General features: G+C 46.0%; 1 protein-coding gene across 2 annotated transcripts in view; it reads right to left on the bottom strand.

Moving 5' to 3' along the window:
• The window catches only part of CRTC3 (CREB regulated transcription coactivator 3), a 133,648-nt gene that overhangs the window by 28,586 nt on the left and 79,584 nt on the right, over positions 1-25,478 (bottom strand). Inside the window, exons 5-6 of one of the 2 annotated variants that reach the window (XM_073653143.1) lie at positions 23,378-23,440; positions 11,496-11,608 (exon numbers count right to left, since the gene is read on the bottom strand). In XM_073653143.1, the coding sequence (XP_073509244.1) occupies positions 11,496-11,608; positions 23,378-23,440 (176 nt within the window). The remainder of the gene's footprint in view (positions 1-11,495; positions 11,609-23,377; positions 23,441-25,478) is intronic. The other variant, XM_073653144.1, reaches the window with a different exon arrangement.

A 25,478-nucleotide genomic window follows, 5' to 3' on the forward strand; every position in this document is an offset into this window, starting at 1 on the left:
CTGACAGGTCTCTCTGTGTACACACACAGGTATCTGTCAGTCACCTGGTGTGGGGCAGAGAGAAGTATTGGACTAGTCAGGCGAGTCACATAGGTCCCAATTTATTAAAGTGTTCACCCCACAAATCTGGTGTAAAGCACTTTGAAGAGTCACAAAACTTTTGGCAACATGAGGATGCACAACAATTTTGTGACTTTTGGCATTTCCATGTCAGTTTTTGCTCAGCTCTGCCAAAATGTGTGGATCTGGGGCAGGACAGGCTGCGGCAATGCCTGCTCATCTAATTCACGGTGAGCGGTGGTGTAGCTTATGCCAGAAACCTTACTCCAGTTCCCGGCTGTAGTAAGATTTGTGGCAGGGCCCATGGCACTTTTAAAGCATGCATAATCCATAAGAGACATGCCTCTCTTGACGATTGGGCAAGTTGGGAGCCGGAGGCGCCTTACCTATTAAGACTGGTGTGAACAATGCCGGTCTTGATGAATCAGGGCCATGGTCCCCGGCGTTTCAAAGTTTGTTTACTCGGGAACTCAAAGACGAGTGTCTGATTAATGCCGCCTGTCGTTAGGGCACCATCAACCTGATTACAACCCTTTAGGTAACTTTAAAAGCAATGCATCTGACAATGCTTTTTTTGATGGCCCAATATTCGGGAACAAGCATTCCTCCAAATGGTCGTTTCATGGTTAATCGGTATGTCTAATTGGGCCCTAAACCTCCCCATACAACAGAAGAGTACTGCACCACAGGCACACCCATCAGGGAAGGTGATAAGGAGATACCACACCCTTCTGATATCGCTTCTCTCCAGTGGAAATACCGCCATAATACGCAGCTATACACCGAGTAGGTATGGAAGAGCGCGAGCACATGGAGAACTGATCACTTCTCTAGGCTCCATTTACCATGCCGGCCTTCTCTGGAGGACGGGTATGACATCTCTCTGCCATAGCCCTCTCCGCCATTCATTCACTGACTGCAAGAAAGCAGAGGACGGCCCATAACGGGCGTTTCGGTTCCAAATATCGTCTCTTCCCGTTACATTGATATTGAGGATCCACCCATAGGACAGGTGATCAATACCAGATCAGTGAGGGTCCGACACCCACACAAATAGTGGCCATTGCTGAGACCTGCAGCTCTGCTCCCATTCAATTGATGGATTAGGGGACTGAACGGGTAGTGTGTTCATAAATACCAGCTCCGTAGGGCGGTACATTGTTGCCCTCCCTCATAGTGGGGATAAATGTTAATCTGGCCAACATCTGTATATTCTCTCCATATCTGTGTGGGCTTCCTCCAACACTCACAGAAGTTAATTGACTTTCTATTAATTATGACCCAATACACATGCAAGAAAAGGGACATTCTCTGTACAGTGTAGCAGGCTATGTTGGTGCTATACAAGTGCATTTGGTTTCATATATGCCTACGTGCTATAGATTATAGTCTGCCCACGTGTGGGTGATCTGGTCTATTACTGCAGCACGAGTGTCCTATGCACTACGACAACAGCAAAACCAGAAAAAAACAAAACAATTCTCCCTGTAAAATTCTCAGTGAACACTAGAGGGAGATGTTCAGATTTAGAGGAATCTATATATGAGGCTGGAGAAGGAACGATCATTTTTATGGAGTAGCAGCTAGTTATATGTGCTCTCCAAGAGCAGCCATGAGCGGGCACTACAGATATACACTACACAGGTAGTGGTCGCCAGATATCTGCCACAGACAAAATGCAACTTATGGGATTAATGTCCCCAAATAAGAGACCTGCCTTCACGATCTGCTGAGATTCTAGGATTATTATGGCCATGGATGGAATTTTGCCTAAATCAACAAATCTGTATCCATGATGTAAATGTCGTAGTGGATCATGACCTGGCCTCAGTCATAAATGTATTGATGAGAAAGATTAGGGGAGACTGGTGGTTGTTTCCGGCAGGTTATTATATCAAGTATGGTCAGCTCCATATTCAATCCACTAAACAAGGTGCACCTTACCGAGTAACCGTCATATAATCTGTATTTCTTTCTTCTGGACTGATCGTGCATTTTCATATCATGGGTAAAATCTGTATACAGTTGGTGCTTTTAAAGTTTTATGTAGGAGGTAGGGAGGAGTAAGGAGAATCTGGGGGTAGACTGACATTCTTCTTCTAGCTCCATAGAACTTTATAAGCACCAGCTGTTATATGCTACCTTAGTACTGGGAATGGTTGTATTCAATGCGATTTTACATGTGAAACTGAGAATTTTGAGACTGGAGGTGAAATAAGCGGATTTTTCTAATAAAATAAATTACAAAGTTTCTTATCTTCATGTCTTTTACGCACCCTCCCGGGTCTATTGGTGTGGCTCTGCCGCTGCTCGTTGATTGGCTTCATTGCAGACGTCAAGTCTATAGTGCTCGTAACTGATGCAGACAGCATAAGCCACTGAGCCCAGTGATTGGCTGCAGCGGTTGTGAGCAGATGTGACATCACAGCTGCAGCCTGGGACAGCAGACTCAAGGGGGGCGAGGTTGTCATTTTTATCAGTCTGAGAGTCAATGGACAACAAAAGATTAGATTGAATGTGTGACCATGAAACCCCAGCCCTGACCTACTATACGTGGATAGCTGGCAGACACAGTGCAATGTCGTCATCTATCTCACTCCTGTTCTGTGAGCTAATGAGGCATTGGAGGATAAGTTCCCAAGTGAGTTTTTCAATGCTGCATATTTTCATTAAACCCCCCAAAAAAACGCACAACGTTTTACAGCTCCAGCAAAGTGGATGGGATTTATAGAAATCTGCTCACTGCACTTTTTAAAAAGAATTTTTGCAGCATAAACTGATCTACGGTGCGCGTTTCAAATCCGCAACATGTCAATTTCTCTTTTAAAAGTCTTACGGTGAGTCTTAGGTTCAGATTTTCCCCATATAATTGCATTAGATGCAGAAAATCCGCAGGGAAAAAAGCATGTAATCCGCACATGACGGTATCAAAGTACATACCAAAATAAAACCATAAAAAACCCCCGCAGCATCAAAAATGCAATTGTAAAAAAAGAAGAGAAAAAACAACACGCACGTGACCCAATAGATGCCGACAATCTGTGGCATCAAAAACTCACCAAACACTGATTGTGTCACCGTAGCCCAAGGCCACGTTATCACAATGAGCTTTTGGTGTTGCAATTTTATGCACCTATTATGTAACTTTGATTATGTATTTTTAATTACGTTTTTACTGCATTATCATGTTTTTGACACGTGATGTTTTAAATAAAGCTGTTTTCTTTTTGATACTTCCTGGTATTTGACTTATAATAAAATGTTATTGACACGGATTACATGGGCTTCTGATGTGTTTACGCCACAGAAAAGCACTAAAAACGCATGTGTTTTTTACCTGTGAATTTTCCGCACCTAATGAAAGTCTATAGGGGAAAAAAGACGGATTTTGGTAAGACCTTACCTGTAAAATCCTTTTCAGCGAAGGAAGGAAGGGAGACACAGATCCATTACTAGTGGGGGTAGGCGGAGCCCCACAGGATAGTTCACCTCAGATTTAGAAAAAGTGACGACCGGCCCCTCCAGCTTAGGCTCCTCCTACTCCCATGATTCTCCAGTCTGTACACAAGCTAAGGAAGAGCAGATAACACCAGCGGAACAACACAACCTCTTCTGAAAACTCAGAAAAAACGAGAGAACAGGTTATGCATATAGTAGAAGAAACCACACAGTCCCAGGCACTACTCACTGGACCTGACAACTGCGATGAGCTGGCAATGCTGGAACAGAGCCCTAGCGCGCCGACCCAGCCCAGATGACCGCCATCAGAGAGGGGTCGCGCCGCATCTGAAAACAATAATAAACTTCTGCCATGGGAGGGTGCTGTGTCTCCCTTCCTTCCTTCGCTGAAAAGGATTTTTACAGGTAAGGTCTTACCAAAATCCGTCTTTCAGCAGCAGAAGGGAAGGAAGGGAGACACAGATCCATTACTAGTGGGACGTCCCAAAGCAGTCCAGAACTCAAGGGTGGGAAACAGTGGCAGAATCGCCAACTCCTCAACAACTTAGTCAAGCGCCCAACAAGCGCCAAAACTAGATAAAGAGATAACCTAAACCACCGCCGCCTGAAGGACCCTGCGTCCCAAGGCCGCATCAGCGGAAGCACTGACGTCCACCTTATAAAACTTTGTAAAGGTGTGAACGGAGCGCCAGGTAGCCGCCCGGCAGAGCTGAGCTGCCAAGGCCCCTTGACGAAAAGCCCACGACGAACCCACAGCTCTCGAGGAGTGAGCTCGAACCTTAATCGGACAAGGCTCGCCCTTGAGCCGGTACGCCTCTAGGATAGCCGACCGTATCCACCGAGCTATAGTGTCTTTGGAAGCCCGCTGACCACGCCGACGACCAGCAGGAATCACAAAAAGAGAGTCCGACTTCCGAAACCCTTGCGTGATCGCAAGATAGAACTTTAACGCCCGTACTAAATCCAACGAGTGCAAGGCCCGCTCCTTTGAATTCCTCGGTTCTGGACAGAGTGAAGGCAACACGATGTCCTGATTGACATGGAAACGTAAGACCACTTTAGGCAGAATGTCACAACGGGTGCGAAGCACCACGCGATCCGGATGGAATTCAAGAAAAAGGGGGCGAGCAAGAAAGTGCCGCCAACTCAGAAACCCTTCTCAAGGAGGTGACCGCTACCAGGAAGGCCACCTTCCAAGAAAGCAAATAAAGCGTAGCAGAATCCATAGGCTCAAAAGGCCCATGCTGAAGAGCCTCCAAGACTATATTGAGCCGCCAAGGAGCCACAAACGTCTTCCGAGGCGGAAACTGACGTGTTACCCCGCGAAAAAAAGCAAGGATAGAGCAGATACCTGACCCCGCAAGGTATTAACTGCCAGACCCTTGTCCAACCCATATTGCAGGAAAGCCAAAAAGTTGGGAATGGAAAAAATCCTCGGGTTTCTTGACGATTCAGAACACCACACAAAGAAGGCCTCCCAAGTTTTGTGATAAACCCTAGTCGTAGCAGGACCTCTGGCCGCTCGCAAGGTGGAAATGACCTCGGCTGAAAACCCTCGACGGGTCAAGATTTCAGTCTCAAGAGCCACGCCGTCAAACGAAGAGACTTCAGGTCCAGATGACGAATGGGACCTTGGGTTAACAGGTCCGGACAAAGAGGTAGTGGAAATGGAGGCGCTGCCTGAAGAGACACCAGCGTTGAAAACCACGCCCTCCTTGGCCAATCCAGCGCCACCAAAATTGCTGAAATTCGCTCGAGTTTGATCCGCCACATCACTAGAGGCAGTAAGGATACCGGCGGAAACACGTAGATCAGCTCGAACTGGTCCCACGGGGCTACTAGAGCATCTACCGCCATGGCCTCCGGGTCCTTGTACCTGGACATGAACGTCGGAATCGTGGCGTTCAGCCTGGATGCCAGCAAATCCACTTGGGGAGTCCCCCAACGGGAGCACAGCAGTGCAAACACTTCCGGATGAAGACTCCATTCTCCGGGATCCACTTGCTCGCGACTGAGAAAGTCCGCTGTGATATTCCGCACTCCTGGGATGTGAATCGCGGAGATGGCTGGAACCCTGGACTCGACCCATACCATGATCCGAGAGACCTCCATCGTGAGTCTGGAACTCCTCGTCCCGCCCTGATAGTTGATATACGCGACCGCTGTCGCATTGTCCGTCTGAACTCGGACCGGCAGACCGCTCAAAGGGACCGTCCCAAGGGACGGAGGCAGACAAAAATCGCCCTCAACTGCAGGATGTTGATCGGCAGAGAAGACTCTTCTGACGACCAGACCCCCTGAATCCAGAGATCGTTCCAAACTCCCCCCCGAGCCCGTCAGGCTGGCATCGGTGGTTATGACCGACCACCGTGGAAGGAGGAAAGATTTCCCCAGGGATAACACCTCCGGACGTAACCACCATCCGAGAGACTCTCGCACCCTGCGGGAGATAATGACACTGCGATCCAGCGAAGCCGGCGATCGATCCCAACGGGTCAGAATGAGATATTGGAGACCCCTGGAATGAAATTGAGCAAACGGTACCGCCTCCATTGTCGCCACCATCAGACCCAGAAGGCGCATACACCTTCGAAGGGACATTGCCGTCGTCGACCTCATGGCTTGAACCTGGTGACGAAGGTTTGCTTGTTTGTCCGGAGGCAGGGACACCACTGCCCGTACCGTGTCGAAATGCATTCCCAGGAACAGGATTGACTGTGACGGCTCCAGAGATGGCTTCTTCCAATTGACCAGCCGCCCATAAGTGGCGCCAGAATTTTTGTAAAAACCCTGGGCGCCGAGGCCAACACGAACAGCAGGGCCACAAACTGATAATGAGCCTGACCTATGGCAAAACGCAGGAAGCGCTGGTGGGCCCTTCCAATGGGGACATGCAAATAGGCGTCGCGGATGTCGATTGACACCAAAAAATCGTACTGTGACAGGGCCGCCACAACAGAGCGAAGAGATTCCATGCGGAACTTCCGGGTCCGGACATGAAGATTCAACTCTTTGAGATCCAGAATGGGGCGAAACTTGTCCTCCTTTTTGGGAACCACAAAAAGGTTGGAGTAAAACCCCCTTCCCCGGTCCTCCGGTGGAACCGTAACCACTACGCCGTTCTGCAGAAGAGAATCGACCTCCCGCAGCAGTGCAGCTGCCAGCTTGGGCTCGGACGGGATGCAAGACTGGCAAAACCTGTCTGGGGGTCGAGAATGAAACTCTATGAAATAGCCTGCCGACATAACCCGCGTCACCCAGGCGTCCGATACGTGGAATGCCCAAGTCGACTCGAATTGGAGCAGACGACCCCCCACCCGGGAACCCTCGGGTGAGCACCTGGCGTCAGTCCGCCTTAGCGGGCTTTTTGTCAGTTTCCCGTTTGTCTTGACGGAATTTCTGTTTCCAGGGAGTACGGGATTTTTGAGAGGTCTTCTTTCCGGAAGACGAGGGACGACCCGATCCCCAAGAGGACTGACCGAACCGTCCCCTGGGCCGAAAGGACCAACGACCACCACCGACACTAGACTTGCCAGACGTACACGCCGCTGCTCTCCGCTGCGGCAAAGCGGTATCCTTTGCTTTGGCCTTAGCAATCAGCTCCGTGAGGTCAGAACCAAAAAGCTGACCGCCCTTGTACGCCAGACTCAGCAAACCTTGCTTAGATACAGAGTCTCCAAGTCCACTGCTTAAGCCACAGCACTCTTCTGACTGTGACAGCCGAGGATTGCGCTCTGGACAGAACCGAAGTAGTATCCAGAACTGCGTCTCTGCCATATCGGGCCGCCTCTTCCAACAACTGGATGAGCCTTTCTACCTCCGATAATGGGGTCCCATCTTGCCACGCCGTCCGTAGCTGATCCAACCACCGCAGAGACGCCTCACCAGCACACATGGCTCCTAAAGACGCTCGGAATCCATGACCCGCGGCCTCGTAGATGGATTTCGCCGCTAACTCTGTCTTTCTGTCTAGCGGATCCTGCAGACTCGCCTTCCCTTTAACAGGAAGCAAAGAGGATTTGCTCAGCTGAGATAAAGGAACGTCCACCTCAGGAGAGGGAACCCAATTAGCGACCATCTCCGTGGAACAGGGGTACAGAGCATCAAAAATCCGTGTCCCCTGAAAACGCTTATCCGGACACAGGCGTTCTTTCTCCACCGCCTCGCTAAGCTCATCGAGTGATGGCAGAGTTGACCAAGTCCGACGCGACTCCTGAAACAGCCGGGCCGACTTAGCCGGGCGTCTCGATACCTCATCAGGCAACTGTAACGCCTCTCTCATAGCCACAATAAAGGCATCCACGCGGCCCAAAAGCGAAGCAGAGCGCTCCTGCCGATCCTCTTCGTCAGAATCGGAGATCTCCCCAGCAGAGCTTGTCGGAGATTCTGAGGCCTCCGTCTCGCTGTGTGGAGGGGACAGTACCGGCCTGAGGCGCTTCTTGCCACAAGAAGTCTGTTGGGATTTAGCTGATACCCAATGACCTAGAAGGCCTAGACAGGCTATCAATGGAGCGAGTGAGCGCCTCCACTTTAACATCACTGAGCCCCCCGACCAGCGTTAAACTTGACGCCGTCGAGGACTCCTGCGTGTCAGATACGGACCTGGGAGGCAGTTAGCGCCTTCTGGACCCTGATCCGACATGCCCTCACACAGAAATTTGAAAGGCCGAATAACCCCTTAAAGGTGTGGGTCAGTAACTAGGACAGAGTGATCCCGTACCACAGCCTGTTCTTCCCAGGGGAAACCAAGCGCTGAAGGGTTACAGCTCCTCTAGGAGAGAAAGCTACCCCAGCTGCCCGACAGAGCAAGGTTTAAGGGTTAACTGCCTTCGAGGGGTTAATGCTGCAGACTGCGGACAACCTCTGCTTTTTTAAAAGAGGTGTGCGAGCCCCAGAAATACCTCAGCTGAGAGGTAACAGCGGCAGGTACAGCACAGTCTGACTACCTTAACAGGATTGCAGAGAGGTGCCCCGCGCTGCGGAGGTGAGAGACTCACCCAGCTGGCCGCGGTGACTGCTCTTCCCGGTCGGAATGATGAGAGACGAGAGACGAGCTAGGAGCAGGAGGACGCCACGTGGTATGGCCACCACGCATGAAGAAGCCGGAAGAGGAAGGGCGGGAACCGCTCCGGCACGCGCTTAGAGCGCTTCCTGCCCGCGAAAGACAGGCAGCCGAGGAGACGCGAGGCCACGCCCCCCACCGCCGTTCAAAAAGGCTTCTCCGTCCTCCGCTCCCGCTCGTCTGACACCTCACTGCAGGGATTCCACCTGCGGATAAAAAGAAAAAAACAGCACCGCATTGATTAAGGTAACAGCGGCTGCCGCAGCAGCCGCTGAAGGACTCATACATACTGAGCACTTACCCAGCTGAGCGCCACAGGGACCCCCAGGGATGTGTGGCGCCGTGGCTCTTAGCTTCCCCCACGGCGGAGCGCGCAGGGACCCCACAGGCGCGGTTTGCGTCTCCGCCAGGAAGCGCCCTGTATCCCCCCGGGGCCGGCAGGGTTCCGCGGGGACCGCCTTAGGGGGTACGCAGATCCGCCAGGGGAGGGGTGGGGGCCCCAGCAGCGCTGAGACCCCCTGAGACCTCTAGACCACGGGGGGTCCAGGTCTCCGGGATAAAAATAAGAAAATCTTCTGAGGAGCTGCGAAGGCAGCGACTATCCTCTGCGACCTCAAATTTAAAACGGAGGAACATGGGAGTAGGAGGAGCCTAAGCTGGAGGGGCCGGTCGTCACTTTTTATAAATCTGAGGTGAACTATCCTGTGGGGCTCCGCCTACCCACTAGTAATGGATCTGTGTCTCCCTTCCTTCCCTTCTGCTGCTGAAAAAAAAAAAAAAAAGGAAAACTCAGTGTACCCGCAAGAGACCTTAACATGTTGTGCGGATTTGAAACCCGCACCGCAGGTCAGTTTACGCTAATGTAAAGGAAAAAGCACAGGGGGCAGGAGATTTCTATACATCCCATCCACTTAGATGGAACTGTAAGACACTGAGTTTTTGGAGTAGTGGAAATACTCCGTGTCAAAAACGCACTAAAATCTCATAGTGAGAAAGTAGCCCAATAGATTGTGCTGTTGGTTGGAGCACAGAAATCCAGAGGATGCATTACCCTGTTAGACTCTGTCTTCATATATCCACACATTATACAGGCCCACGGCAGTCTCACATGGTGACAGACTTTTCAAGTCAGCCACACAAAAGATACACAACCAATGACTTCATTCACCAGTAAGACAGGGGAAAAATTTAGTGGTAAATGACCAACAAAAAGAAAATCTAAAAGACGTAGAACCTCAACACAAAAAAAAAAAATCAGAAATGTAAAGAATTTTCTTAGGTCTCCTGAGAGATTTGCTTTACTCAATACGCATATATATTATTCTATATAGTCTAACAATGTGGTGTGTCGGAAAGGCGATGGCACAGCCTAGATGGCCATTTATTCATACATCATTCAGGAGAACTAGCAGAGGAACCAGACAATTATGTAAATGTGCTCCAGAATTACTATGTAATGGAAATGCAGGCATTTACTGAGACAGACATGGAAAAAAAATCCTTCAATAAAGACTTGCTCTTATATTTCAATCTACACCCTGCAAAAAAGGTGACACCGTTGACCTACTTCGTGTACGTGGACATGACACATGTATAGGAACCAGACTATTATAGTCAATGTCTCCTCACCACAGTGCCTCAAAGATCAAGAATACTACTAGAAGTAATAGAATCTCGAAGGCCCTGCGGCTGCAGACTGGCCCTGCGGCTGCAATACCAATTTTTTTTTTAAAAGACCAGTTCAGTTTAAGGCTATGTGCCCACGATGCATAAATGCTGCATATTTTTTCCTCTTCTCCCTGGCAGGAAAAACGCATGCGGATTGTACATGCGGATTGTACATGCGTTTTTCCCGCCAGGTAGAAGCATTTGTGAAGCGTCTTTGCATGCATTTCCGCAAGCGGGTTATCAAGCGCTTTTCCAAGCGATTTTAGCATCACTTGGAAAAGTGCTTGACAACTAGTTCATACTATATAAATTCATGCAACAGGCATGGATTTATAGTAGTGTGACAAAGTTAGTTAAAAAAAAAAAGAATAAGAATGGTAAAAAATAAAGATTATACTCACCTTCCGATGTCCTCCCGGTGTTTTCTCTGCTGCGTCCGGTGTCTTGCACTGCTCACGGTGTTGTGAAGGACCTGCGGTGAAGTCATTGAGTCATGTGTCAGGTCACATGACTCAATGACGTCATGGCAGGTCCTTCACAACACCGCGACCCATACAGCAGACCAGACGGAGGGGAGGATAAACACCGGGAGGACATCGGAAGATGAGTATAATCTTTATTTTTTATTTTAAATTCTTTTTTTAACAGGTACTATGGTACCCGGGTCTGGAAGAGAGTCTCCTCTCCTCCAGACCTGGGTACCGTCCGCACATTGAACCGTGTGATATCCGCTTGTGCAGATGCAGTGATGCGGATGTCACGCGGTCCAATGCAAGTCAATTGCGGCGATTTTTCCGCAATGATAATCCGCAGCGGAAATTTCTGCAGCATGTGCACAGCACACGCGGATTATCATTGGGGACCATGGGGCACGTATTACCAAGTGTTTTTTTTAAGCGTTTTCGCTGCGGAAATTCCACGGCAAAAACGCTTGAAAAAAGCATAGTGGGCACACAGCCTAAAGATTTTTCTTAAGTATCTGCTTTTTATTCTCCAGAACCAGGCAAACTTTCATTCATAGGCCATGCTGCTTGGTGCAGTTTTTTTTGGGAGGAAAAAATAAAAAAGCAGATTCCCTTTCCTAATCTCGGATTATCTCTCCTTCATGTAACTTTTATAGTAGTGATGCTTTTATTACCATGCAAGCTTGTCAAGCAAAGAAAATAGATTATTCTGCCCAATATGGTATAAATCTATTTTTTTTTGCTGTACCCTTTTAGATAATAAGACATTAAGGTTTTCTTACTGTTGCGCTGGGGAGGTCTGGGGACTCGAACAGCATGCTGGTTTCCACTCATAAATGGATCTTGAGGTTTGGTACTTGAGGCACTCGTGTGAAGTGCAGAGTCAGAGTTCGTTCTGAGAAAAAAAATAGCGTATCATAATGAATAATATAATAGAATTAATTATCTGGATCTAACCTGGGACAGGACTAATGAGTAGCAAAGGACAGCAAATAATGAAACATGTAGCATCCTTTAGAAAGGAGGAGCACATCCGAAGAGGCGAGTCGGTGGAGTCAAAGATCACCAATCACTAGACTATCATTATACATACGGATACCCGAACTATTACGATATATCCTACATCTCAAATATATGCCGTACTTTTCAAGAATCATTGCAAGAAAAGTAAACTAAAGGCATACAACGCTGTTCTCACCCACAGACAATTTAAGGAAATGTTATAAGTGCTCTGTCGTGGCAAAAAGAAGCAATAAATTGACAAAAGGAAAATGAAAAATAAATCATACAGAAAGGTCTGGCTACGGTTCCCAGGCATTCCCTGGAAGAAGCCATCAAGTGGTTCTTGATCAGAAGTGTGCTATGCAAACATTAATAAAAAGTAACAATGTTTAAAATCTTCAAAAAGCAAAAGAAAACTGTAAACTTCGTACCACATACATTCTTTACAGCCCGCAGAAGGCAGTCTAATGTAAAAAACACTGGTTTCATTCTGGATCCCATGGATAAAGAGGACCTTTCAACAATTTTAGCCTGCTAAACTGGCTACATCATAGAATAGAGGCTGAAGAGGAGTACAATGTCGTTTTTATTTCTCCTCTCAGGTGTGATGATATTAGCTTGTAAAGTTTAGGTTATAATTTACCAGAGATTTTTACTTCTTACCTCGCTTGACATTGACCAATCAAACAGAAGAGATCATAGAGGGGTAAAGAAGAACACACCTCAATAGTCTGGAACAGGCTTTTTCTTGTGTAAGACATGTAATGACACCCTGGTCTCACTAAAGAGCTGTATTTAATTACAATGTGCTAGGAGTTGAGCAGAGAGGAGTGTGATTACAAACACCTTTCATCAGCAGTCAGTGTGGGGGGGGGGGGGGGGACACTACAGCAGAGTTGACAGCACCATGAATGGAGTGTTGCAGCTGCAGACACATTTGTAATCAGACAAAGCTCGGCTGTGCTGCCCATCCCCCCAAACTGAGGTGAATGCTAAAGGGTGTATGCAATCACACTCCTCTCTGCTTCACTCCCTGCACTTTGTAATCTCAGGCAGCTATTCAGTGAGAGAAGGGGAGTGTCTCATGAATCATACAGTAGATAGTCTGCTCTAAGCTATTGTGTAGGTATGTTTTTTTTTTACCTTGTATGTTGCTGCCTACTTATGATCGGACAATTGCATACAGAGGAAGAAGTACACACCTCCACTGAAAAATCTTCGATGTAACACAAATTACTACCTAAATTTCACAAGCTAGTATCTCCTCACCAGAATGGAGAAATTGAAAAATACATTTTATACAGCTGTGCAGCCACTATTCCATAATGTAACATGTTTAAGCTGAGAAAACTGGTGAAAGGGCTTCTTTAAAGTTTAACAGTAGTTTTAATTTTTATTTCATAAACCAAAAGTACATATGAAAATAAGCAACTTTGTAATATATCAGATCAGAAAAATGTGCTTCTTTCTCTGCCAAAATGGATAAGAGCTGCTAATGATCAGATTCTATCTAGATAGGAGTAGAGAGGTGGTCTGCCTCCTCCCATCTACACAGAATTGTATCTGTAACAACCACCATCTCCCGTCTCATTAATGGGATAGTCGGTCTTCAATATAAGGTATAGCAATAGGGGTTCAAGAAAACCACACAGGGAAAATATGTATTTAAAGCGAGTGTAGTGCTACAAAGGATTAAAACTTAGCATTTATTACAACTAAATAAAAAGGTAATACACAAGTCCAAAGGACCTAAAAACAAGTATAAGCCTGTCTGTGATAGTGAGTGACCCTAACAATCAATAACTCATTATGTCCAGGAATATAACCGTATGTGGTCTACCTGTAACATCACACAGAGAATGGCGGGAAAATAGTAACGGAGCTGTCAAGACAGTGTCTCAAACGTATCATGTCTCAGGCCACAAGAACCTTAATACATTTACACAATCGATGGTGAGCCTTTAAACACTTATAAATATGTTAATGGAACGACCTCACCGGATAGAAGATTGGTTCTTGCTCTCTGGCCTTAGAACAGCTCCATGTGATGGGGCATCCAAAACCTTATTCAGCCTCCAGCAACTCACAGCACACCGCTCCCAACGCGTTTCATTGCCTCAGCTAATCATCAGGGGAGAAGAGGGTGTCATGCGGTATAGAAGCTGGCATCAAACGCTCAGCTTATCCATTAGATAGTCGGTCTTCACTGAATACAGATTTTACTTCACAATTGAGAATTTTGACAATGCATGACTAATTTTGGCAGAGAAAGAAGCAGATTTCCCCGATTATATATTACAAAGTTGCTTATTTCTATACGTACTATTGATTTATTAAATAAAAATTAAACCGATGGCTACTTTTTTAGTCTAGAACAGTTATATATGCAAACATGCAAGTACAATTTTTGATAGTCTGTTTTTTTTAAATACATTTTATTGTAGTATTTTTGAACAATTTTTTATGAATATACACTGCTCAAAAATATAAAGGGAACACTCAAATAACACATCCTAGATCTGAATGAATGAAATATTCTCATTGAATACTTTGTTCTGTACAAAGTTGAATGTGCGGACAACAAAATCACACAAAAATCATGAATGGAAATCAAATTTATTAACCAATGGAGGCCTGGATTTGGAGTCACCCCCAAAATTAAAGTGGAAAAACACACTACAGGCTGATCCAACTTTGATGTAATGTCCTTAAAACAAGTCAAAATGAGGCTCAGTATTGTGTGTGGCCTCCACGTGCCTGTATGACCTTCCTACAATGCCTGGGCATGCTCCTGATGAGGTTGTGGATGGTCTCCTGTGGGATCTCCTCCCAGACCTGGACTAAAGCATCCGCCAACTCCTGGACAGTCTGTGGTGCAACGTGACGTTGGTGGATGGAGCGAGACATGATGTCCCAGATGTGCTCAATCGGATTCAGGTCTGGAGAATGGACGGGCCAGTCCATAGCTTCAATGTGTTCATCTTGCAGGAACTGCTGACACACTCCAGCCACATGAGGTCTGGCATTGTCCTGCATTAGGAGGAACCCAGGGCCAACTGCACCAGCATATGGTCTCACAAGGGGTCTGAGGATCTCATCTTGGTACCTAATGGCAGTCAGGTTACCTCTGGCAAGCACATGGAGGGCTGTGCGGCCCTCCAAAAAAAAGCAAACCCACACCATTACTGACCCACTGCCAAACCAGTCATGCAGAAGGATGTTGCAGGCAGCAGATCGCTCTCCACGGAGTCTCCAGACTCTGTCATGTCTGTCACATGTGCTCAGTGTGAACCTGCTTTCATCTGTGAAGAGCACAGGGGGCCAGTGGTGACTTTGCCAATCCTGGTGTTCTGTGGCAAATGCCAAGCGTCCTGCACGGTTTGGGGATGTGAGCACAACCCCCATCTGTGGACGTCGGGCCCTCATACCACCCTCATGGAGTCGGTTTCTAACCGTTTGTGCAGACACATGCACATTTGTGGCCTGCTGGAGGTCATTTTGCAGGGCTCTGGCAGTGCTCCTCCTGTTCCTCCTTGCACAAAGGAGGAGGTAGCGGTCCTGCGGCTGGGTTGTTGCCCTCCTACGGCACCCTCCACGTCTCCTGGTGTACTGGCCTGTCTCCTGGTAGCGCCTCCAACCTCTGAACACTACGCTGACAGACACAGCAAACCTTCTTGCCACAGCTTGCATTGATGTGCCATCCTGGATGAACTGCACTACCTGAGCAACTTCTGCGGGTTGTAGAGTCCGTTTCATGCTACCACAAGTGTGAAAGCACAACCAACATTCAAAAGTGACCAAATCATCAGCCAGAAAGCATTGGTACCGAGATGTGGTCTCCACCTGCAGAACCACTCCTTTATTGAGGTTGTCTTGATAATTGCCAATAATTTCCATCTATTTTCTATTCCATTTGCACAACAGCATGTGAAATTGATTGTCAATCAGTGTTGCTTCCTAAGTGGACAGTTTGATTTCACAGAAGTTTGATGTACTTGGAGTTATATTCTGTTGTTTAAGTGTTCCCTTTATTTTTTTGAGCAGTGTGTGTGTATATATATTATATATACACACACATGCATACGGAATGTCAAACTGCAAGTGTGAACGTAGCCTAATGATTTTTGACAGCTATGCAAGTGTGTGTAAATGGTTAATTTCAGCTCATTTTTAGCTGCATATTCCAGACTATCACTTGGCATCTGCTCATTATTCTGCTTTGTAATCTGATAACATACTACCAATTCATTAATACTAGAAAAAAAAAACAATAGTTTTCGGTAGAAGAGACAGCGTGCGAAGAGAATCGCTTTTACTGCAGTTAATTATTAGCGGAGTTAGCAAACACCATCATAAGATGTAAATAATTAAAACTGGTTTGTCTTCCCGTGAAGGGATCATCCTAAACCTTAAATCTCTCTGGCCTTGTCTACAAATGCTTTTCTTTCACATTATCAACTTTGCAGAGCTTTGCAGCCTTAGTGGCTAATGTGGTGGTATCAGCTTTTATTCCCTTTATTGTATATTTTATTATGACAGCGTATGTGGATTTATTTTTCCTCCGGATATTCATCACATCTAGCAAAGAATTGGCTAAATGATAAAAGGTGACTAAGTAGAATGGTTAAAACCACTGTCAGAATGCAAATAATTATTTGCTTTTTTCCGCCTGTTGAATCTTAACAGAATTTACTTAGTTTTGCATTTTCCTGAAATCTGCATCAGTTTGATAAATGTAGCAGATCCCGGCGTATCACATGGTGTGCCAATAGTAGGGCCTAGTGCGGTGTAAACATTTCATTCCCGTTTTATGGAATAATGGTAGATTTCTCCAGTGCCCTCAACCTGCTTCAAGATCATCAGGGTCTGAGACATCCCCTTTCCATACAGTGATTAGGGCATAATGTGGACGTTCCCCTACAGAAGTAACAGTGAGGAATGTGCAGAAGTCAAAGTATCAACGGCTCCTACTATGGTAAACCTCGGCTGTCCTTGTATTACATTCATTTGAACTTATTCACATTGTGCTCACTGCATAGGAAAAAAATGGCTGATGAGAGGTTTTCCAGTGGATCTAGAGGCCAGACTCACTATTCAGCCGACAGCTGGACCAGCTTTAATCCAGCATGGTGTGGTCAAGAATAAACGTATTAATTACTAATAACGTAAACTTTGGGATAGTACTGGTTTTCCTTAAACAAACCTGCCCAAAGTTTTGGATTTTTTTTTAACTGAATCTGTGTATATGAGCATGTAGTGTACTGTGTGTTAATATACTCACCTACCGCCGCTTTCTCCAGTTTCCAGCGCCGCTCTGCTCCTCTTCTCAGTGACGCCATCACTCTTCAGACTCTCCAGATCACTATGTTCTAAGCGCGAGTTGAAAGTCTCGCTACAATGCAAGCCTACAAGCCTCGTTCTGATGGTCCATTGGCTTACACTGTAAAAGCCAATTCCAGGTCACACAGAGCAGTGACGTCACTGAGAAGAGTAGAATGGCGCTGGATACCAGAGAAAGTGGCGCTAGGTGAATATATTAACACAAGCGCACAGATTTAGTTTAAAAAAAAAAAAAAAAAAAAAACTTTTTAAAAAGAGGCCTCATAGGAGGACTTGCCATTCCCTCTGCTCACCTGAGCAATTAGATTTTTACTTTTTTAAAATCTGCCATATGGTTCCAGAGATTTGTTTTTTTTATATTTAGTGCTAATTTTTATGGCAATTGGGCGTGGTTCACAGGACTGTCTGGAGGAGTCTCTTCAGGCTGCTCCGCATTATTATTCTGTGAGCACCGCCCTCACAATAAAAACCATACAAATTAGCATCAAGTAAAAAGGGCCTCATTTCTGTGGAACTGTATGGCAGATTTATATAAAAAAAAAAAGCAAAAAAAAAACCCCTTTAATTATTCAAGGGAGGAAACAGAAATAAAATTAGAAAAAAAACTGGTCACTTTTGACCTGGTACAAGTCCACTTCAAAGAGCACAGCTGAGTGCGGATTCTTATTAGCAATGCTCCAGGGGAGAAAAAGATGCAACTTCCTTTCGTTCTGGGAGAGAACTCTCTCACGAGCCCCAAGAGGTAGCTACTAAAAATCATCCTTTAATCCTTTAATGAGTCTTTCAACTAGAGTTAATTTCCATACTTTTCTGGACAAATTTAACATTTCGCCTCTGTTACAGAGATGTTAGCAAACAAAGTATTTAGCCCTAATGAGTGAATTTTTGGAATTTTTTTTTTTTTTTTAAGTTCAAGTGGGTGTTATCAGATAGTTTTCACTGGGGGTGAGTGTACCTCTTCCCCCTGCATGCTGATCAATCATAAGAAAGCAGCAACTCATTGGAGAAAAAAAGGTGGAGTTAGATGGAAAATAAGCAGGTGGGAAGGTGTATATAAATGATTGACCACGCCATGGTGCACTGAGAGCCTGTACCTGGTTTGAACATTCATTCTGTGCTGACGGTGTCCCTTCAAAGCAGGTTTCTCAGTTTGTGAGATGTAACGATACAGCCCTGATCTCCTGGTCTAATCTTGCTCATTAGTCATTGTGGGGAGAGGGATAGCACAGCTGACTTCAGCGTGTCACATTACAAACTCTTCTTTCAGATCTCCATCTCTCACTGCACTGTCACCTCTGCTGTACTGTTCCTACCCCCATACTTTGACTGGAGCTGAGAGCCCAAAGTATCAGTATCACACACATGCTGTTGTGCTAAACTTGTAATAGCTCTGCATCTAACATAGGAATAACCAGGTTACTTCTTAAGCCTTGATCTGATCTTAAAATAGAGCAATTACAAATTGCCTGAGTACAGCAGACAAGTGTGATACTCATACCTATCTAGACAGGCAGTGAGGGGTAGGGGAGGGGGGATAATACAGCACAGGTGACCATGCTATGAAGGAGGAGAGCTGATAGAAGTGTGCTTAATGTACACAGCGAGATGGAAGTTAAAACACTATGAGAGGACACCTGCAGATGTGCTTAATGCTGCACTGTGTCAGTTATAATCATGCACCGCTCTGCAGTGAGATCAGGAGAGTGACCATTTCATAGGACACTGGTAGATTCTCAGGCACATCCATGTCCGGCCCATAGATCTTAATAGCTCATTTAAATGTAAGAAAAATGTGGATTTCTCTGGAATAAGACATCGGATCGCTGATATCAAAGGTATCATTTTATTAAGCTTCCTATGACCTACATGCCCATATAGACGCCTTAGGAGGGTTAATCCTACTGACAGATTCACTTTCAAGGGTAGATACCTTTCCAAGTTGGTACTCGTTCTGTGAGAGACAATTTGTGGAAAAAAAAAAACACTGAAGATAAAAAAAAAAAATAGAACATTTATAATTTTTCTCAAGTCAAAATGTGATTTTCTTTTTGCAAAATTAGTAAGATTCCTATTGCTAAAGGAAAATAAATAAATAAAATATATATAGATATTTTTTTTTATTTTCTGTGCAATTCTTTTGGCATCCAGAACAGGGGAGGTATGTGGCATCTTAAGGGTATGTGTGCACAATCAGGATTTGAAGCAGAAATTTCCTGAGTGTTTCTGCATCTCCTTGGCAGAAAAGAGCTGGCCGTTTTTGATGCGTTTTTTGAGGAGTTTTGGTACATCAATGAATGCTTTTCGGAGCTAAATAAAGTTATTTAGTGGGACATTGCTTAAACCCTTGGATTACCGTCAGAACTGGGCTGAGTATATTGGCTAATTTGAAAGATTAAAGAATGTGTCTGTTGTATTTCAAATAAAGTGGTTGCTCCTTGTCTGCGTAACTCTTTACTTTAATTAGTTTTGGTCATGAAAAGGTCTGATTGACACCTTGTCATCACGTCCCATTCACCCAATTTTCATTAGCATTTCTATTCATGTAATTTATGTGGCAGCTTTGAGCTGCTATTTTTAGCCTGGGAAGGTGCCATTTGCAAACATGGTCCCTGGCCATTAAATAACATCTCACAGCTGGTTCGTTAGCCGCTACGTCCCCCCAATCAGCACTCAGCAGCGATTTGGACGCAGCGTATTTTTGCTAGGTCCAAAACGCGGTGTTTTAATGCCGCACCTTTGTTGTCGGTACATGTGAATCCAAAGCATATAAATGACACTTCAATCGGTCAAAATCTGCAGCGGAGACTAGTATGTCCGCTACAGAAATTGACATGCTGCGGGTGAGTTTGGGTAAGTGGCCACGATCAGGAGCCGCTGCGTGTATATACAGCGTCAAACCCGCAGTGTCCAGATGTTACGGTATAGTGGATGGGATCTCTAGAAATCCCATGTCCACTATGCGTGCATCTGAGGATGCGGATCACCTGTGGACACGGATATGCGGCGCGTCTTTCAGGACTGCAGCATGTCAAATTTTCTGGCGGAGTCACTAGTCTCCGCAACAGAAATTTGACCACTAGAAAGTACTGAATGCGATAAATCCGCATGGTTCAATGAACACAAGTGGATTTACCAGAGTTCAATAGAATGCAACGTTTTGGACACAGCAAAAAAATATGCGTCCAAAGCGCTGCTACGTCCGTATCGTGGGCACAGAGCCTAAAATTTAAAAAAAAAAAAAAAATGGCGTGGGCTCCCGCGTCATTTTTATAACCAGCAGAGGGAAAGCCGAACAACTGGGGGCTGATATTAATAGCCAAGGAAGGGGCCATGGATACTAGCCCCCTCCACGGCTATTAATATCGCTCCTCAACAGCCCCAGAAACGGCGCATCCATAAGATGCGCCATTAGCCTCCGCTCTTCCCACTGCCCTGTAGCCGTGGTGAGTGGGGTAATGGGGTTGCACTTCGTGTCAGCCTTGTATTTGCGGCTGACGTGAAGCCCAGGTCAGTAATGGAGGGAGTCTATAAGACACCCCCATTACTAACCGCGTAGTAAAATGGTAGCCGCTTTTTCAATAAAAGACACGACCAGAATAAAGTATTTTAAAGAAATAAAAAACACTGTTCTACAATTTTTTTTTATTACACTCTGTCCGCGAAGCCATTGATCTTCTGAAAAAAAACGTAAAACAACCAACCATATTCCTCACCTGTCCGCCGTCAACGACGCAGTCCACGATTGTCCCATGACGATCCAGATCACTTCTACAGCAGTAACATCAGCCATCACTGATGTCACTGCTGTAGAAGACAGCACTGTATACTGACAGGGGTGTAAAATCACCCCTATCAATATACATGCTGCAGGAGGTCACTGGGGTTGATCAGCTGATCAGCCCCGGTGAGCTTACCACCCTGGGAACATTCTTGCAAATGTTCCCAGGGTCGCGTCACCCATCAGCTGATGGTCGCGTCACCCATCAGCTGATGGTCGCGTCACCCATCAGCTGATGGTCGCGTCACCCATCAGCTGATGGTCGCGTCACCCATCAGCTGATCAGTGATGTCAGCGCAGGTCGTGGCAGCTTGGTACCACCGGCCACCGAGAGGAGAGGATCGCCGCTGGGGACCAGGAAGACACCGGGGGCCGTCGGACAGGGGAGTATGAGGTTTTTTTTTAATTAAAATTTTTACTTTTTTTTTTAGTTGTAGTTCTCCCCTCCCGACCCGGGTACAACCCGCACCGCGTTTCCTCCGCAAATTCGTGGCCATTGGCTGTAATTGAAAAGCAGCAAATCCTCATGTATAGATATTATACCTGCGGGTTTGCTGCGGTTCAATGCAAGTCAATTGGCGTGAATTAGCGGTGGGATCGCGCAAGAAATGGTCATGCTGCGGTTTATACCGCAATGGTGATCCGGAGCGTAAATTTCTGCATCATGTGCACAGCACATCCGGATTATCATTGCTACAGCTGGCAGACCTATTACAAGCGTTTTCACAGCATTTCCGTGGCGGGAAAACCGCCGTGAAAACGCATCGTGTGAACCTAGGCACCAATTACTGTGGGTCTACAGCCAGCTTAAGACATTTAAGCCATAATGGTTTCATGTAGGAGCCTCGGGCTTCTAAACTTGTTTGACTTCCCCCGATTAGGTTTTTACAAATCCTCACAAAAATCCCACAAGATGAAGGAGCCAGAAAATCTAGGATAATGTAGGAAAAAGTGAAAATTTTCTAGAAAGTTTCAAAAGCAAGTATTTACCTACCTGTATTTAGGGGTGAATATGCAAACATAACCCAACAATATTAGGACAGGTAGTCTACCTGAAAGTTGGTTGGTGGGTACATTTTATTACTCAAGACCCCCCCCCCCCCACTCCATCCGCAGTTTAGCAATCAGAACATTGTATTAGCCTCAAGACCATTTCCTCCTCCACCTCGGCAGTTATACTCAGTCCTTTTTACAGAAGTTAAATTCAAGAATGTTGAGATGGACATGAACCATAAATGCAGGCATGCTGATATAGCCATATAGTACGTTATAGCAGAGGAATTCATCAAAAGTGGCATTTTGTCAGTCTTGATCAAAAGTCCACTAGAATAAAATATATGAAGAGGCAAACAGCTCTATGAATTTCGCACATCTTTTGGGTGGCTGTGCGCTAGAGTCAGAAAATTTACTCTAATCATGGTCTGAAGTACATTTCTGTCAGAATTTGCTCCACTTTTTATCATAAATTATAGTGCATCTGTTGGGTCACATCAGGCCATAACCACCACTTTTCAGAAAAGAGGCCGGGGTGACTTAAAGGGGTTTTTCACTACTAGGACAACCCCTTCTTGAACTAAATGTTTGATCCGATAAAATAAAAAAGCTTATACTGTCCTGCCGTGTCGGCGCCGTTCCAGGGGGTGTAAGCACTCGCGGTCCCCGGAGCTCTGGTGGAATGACATGTGGTGCCCGGCGTCCAAACATCAGGCCATAACCACCACTTTTCAGAAAAGAGGCCGGGGTGACTTAAAGGGGTTTTTCACTACTAGGACAACCCCTTCTTGAACTAAATGTTTGATCCGATAAAATAAAAAAGCTTATACTGTCCTGCCGTGTCGGCGCCGTTCCAGGGGGTGTAAGCACTCGCGGTCCCCGGAGCTCTGGTGGAATGACATGTGGTGCCCGGCGTCCAAACATCAGGTCATAACCACCACTTTTCAGAAAAGAGGCCGGGGTGACTTAAAGGGGTTTTTCACTACTAGGACAACCCCTTCTTGAACTAAATGTTTGATCCGATAAAATAAAAAAGCTTATACTGTCCTGCCGTGTCGGCGCCGTTCCAGGGGTGTAAGCACTCGCGGTCCCCGGAGCTCTGGTGGAATGACATGTGGTGCCCGGCTTCCAATCAGCACTGGCGTCACTGTCGCTGCCTTTGGACAAATCGAACATGAAGAGGAGTCAGATCAGCTGCAGCCCTGGTTTCAATCCGAAGGAAGGCAGGGCCAGTTATGCCAGCGCTGATTTGGAGCCAGGCACCACGTGTCATTCCACTGCATCACAGCCCCGGGAGCGCGAGCGCTGACACCGCTGGAACGGCGCCGGCATCGGAGGAGTATAGGCTTTTTCTATTTTATCAGGGACAAACATTTACTGGAAAAACCCCTTTAAAAGTCACAAAATCTGTGCGCAACTACATGTTTTAAAAAAATATGTGACTTTTATACAGTAGTTGTCTGTGGTTTAAAGCGCAGAATTAATTTTCTCCTGAATTTTTCTTTGGTCGTTCGCTCAAAGTTATCAATAAGTATATGTAACATGGTTCACCTGTTGAGAGCAGACAATAGTCTAAATCCTGGCCGTTTCTCTTCACTCCAGGTAGCATGCTGCCTTCAGAGACAGAAGTGAGGAGGGGGGGGGGGGGGGGGGAGAAGGAACAAACGTTTCAGATCAGTTAAAATCCCAAAATAAAAATTGTGCACATTGTAGTACCACATTAGTGCTGTAAGAAAGGAAAACTGCACTTACAGAGGACGAAGAGGAAAAAATAAAGGAGTTAATGGAGAAAAGTTGCAAGAAAAAAAAATGAACTGAAAAGAAAAAATAGAATGGTACCATGTTAAATTGGGAATTGTGGCAACTGATTTCGAGGAAAGATGTGAAGATACTGGTAGAAAAATGGAGGCTTTTCGAAAGGTCTTCCAATGCGTTGCATTGCAAGTGTTTCCAGTGCTTAAAGGCAGAAGTTAGCAAAGCAGGCTTCATATTGATTAGTGTCAGCAGAGGAATGGAGGTCAAGAATTATACAGGAGGGGACGCACAATAGTAATTAAGGCTACAGTGATCATTAGCTTCATGGGACAATTAAGAAAAAAGAGCGTCAATTATTGAACGATTCCAGCAAAAAAAACATGAAAGGTCTTCTCCTAATAAAACAATCTGATGTAGGTAGGCGATGATTACTGGAGGTCACTACATGAATGGCAATAAGCAGAAAAGACCTGGGCAACCTCACAAGGCGCTACTGCGCAATTACTTCTCTAAACCAGTTAAGACATTGCTTGAAGGAGCGGCATTATCGGACCCAGCTGGTGGTCACTTTCACGGTTTGACTAAAACGGAAAATAGGAAAAAAAATAAAATAAAAGGTCGGCACCAGGGAACTGACGGTAAGCTGCGTATTCTGACATTCAGCTGCGTTCTTTGTTTGGGCTTCACAGTGTTAAGAGCAGAATTTTCTGTGTTTTGGGACTTTTTTTTGCACTCACGAAACGTTCTTTGGCAATGAAGTGGTTGCCAATGGGAACAAGTGACACCAGGGATCCAGAGCGTGGGACACAGAGACCAGCTGCACTACTGACCTCTCTCACTGGAAATTATTTTATTGAGATCATTTAGTTGCCAGGAAGACTTTCTTTTACCAAACAGAGGGCATAAATCTCCTCCTGTTCTGTCTCAATCCCTAGCTCCAAGGCCAAGTTTATGCACCTCCTAATGAGTACAGCAGAATAACATGGAGCCAGCAGACGAAGGTGACATTTGCCAAGTAAAAAAAAAAAAAAAAAAAAATTGCACTTGTATTAAAGAAGCACTCCCGACAAAAGGGTTAAGCATTGAAACTTTGTAGATATGTCTGTCATGTGGTGTAGTTGTATTAAAATCCTTCCAGATCACACTCTTTCCCAGTTTTCAGCATTGCTCTGGTCCGCTTTCTCATGTGAGCGCTTCTCACCTCTGCCAGATAATACCTTGCCGGTCCGTTGTATGGGACGGTGCTACGTCCATCACTGTAAGCCTATGGAGTCTCAGAACTTACATAGTGAAACTCCATAGACTAACAGCAGGGACATCAAACTCAAACACATAGGGTCAAAATTACAAACTTGGACAAAGTCGCGGGCCAACCAGTATACAGACTAGTGGGCCCCACACAGTCCTCCCCATACAGACTAGTGGGCCCCACACAGTCCTCCCCATACAGACTAGTGGGCCCCACACAGTCCTCCCCATACAGACTAGTGGGCCCCACACAGTCCTCCCCATACAGACTAGTGGGCCCCACACAGTCCTCCCCATACAGACTAGTGGGCCCCACACAGTCCTCCCCATACAGACTAGTGGGCCCCACACAGTCCTCCCCATACAGACTAGTGGGCCCCACACAGTCCTCCCCATACAGACTAGTGGGCCCCACACAGTCCTCCCCATACAGACTAGTGGGCCCCACACAGTCCTCCCCATACAGACTAGTGGGCCCCACACAGTCCTCCCCATACAGACTAGTGGGCCCCACACAGTCCTCCCCATACAGACTAGTGGGCCCCACACAGTCCTCCCCATACAGACTAGTGGGCCCCACACAGTCCTCCCCATACAGACTAGTGGGCCCCACACAGTCCTCCCCATACAGACTAGTGGGCCCCACACA

The sequence above is a fragment of the Phyllobates terribilis genome, unplaced genomic scaffold, assembly GCF_046119375.1.
Source record: "Phyllobates terribilis strain yellow unplaced genomic scaffold, ASM4611937v1 Scaffold_11__3_contigs__length_659146591, whole genome shotgun sequence".
In the NCBI taxonomy this organism is placed as follows: domain Eukaryota; kingdom Metazoa; phylum Chordata; class Amphibia; order Anura; family Dendrobatidae; genus Phyllobates; species Phyllobates terribilis.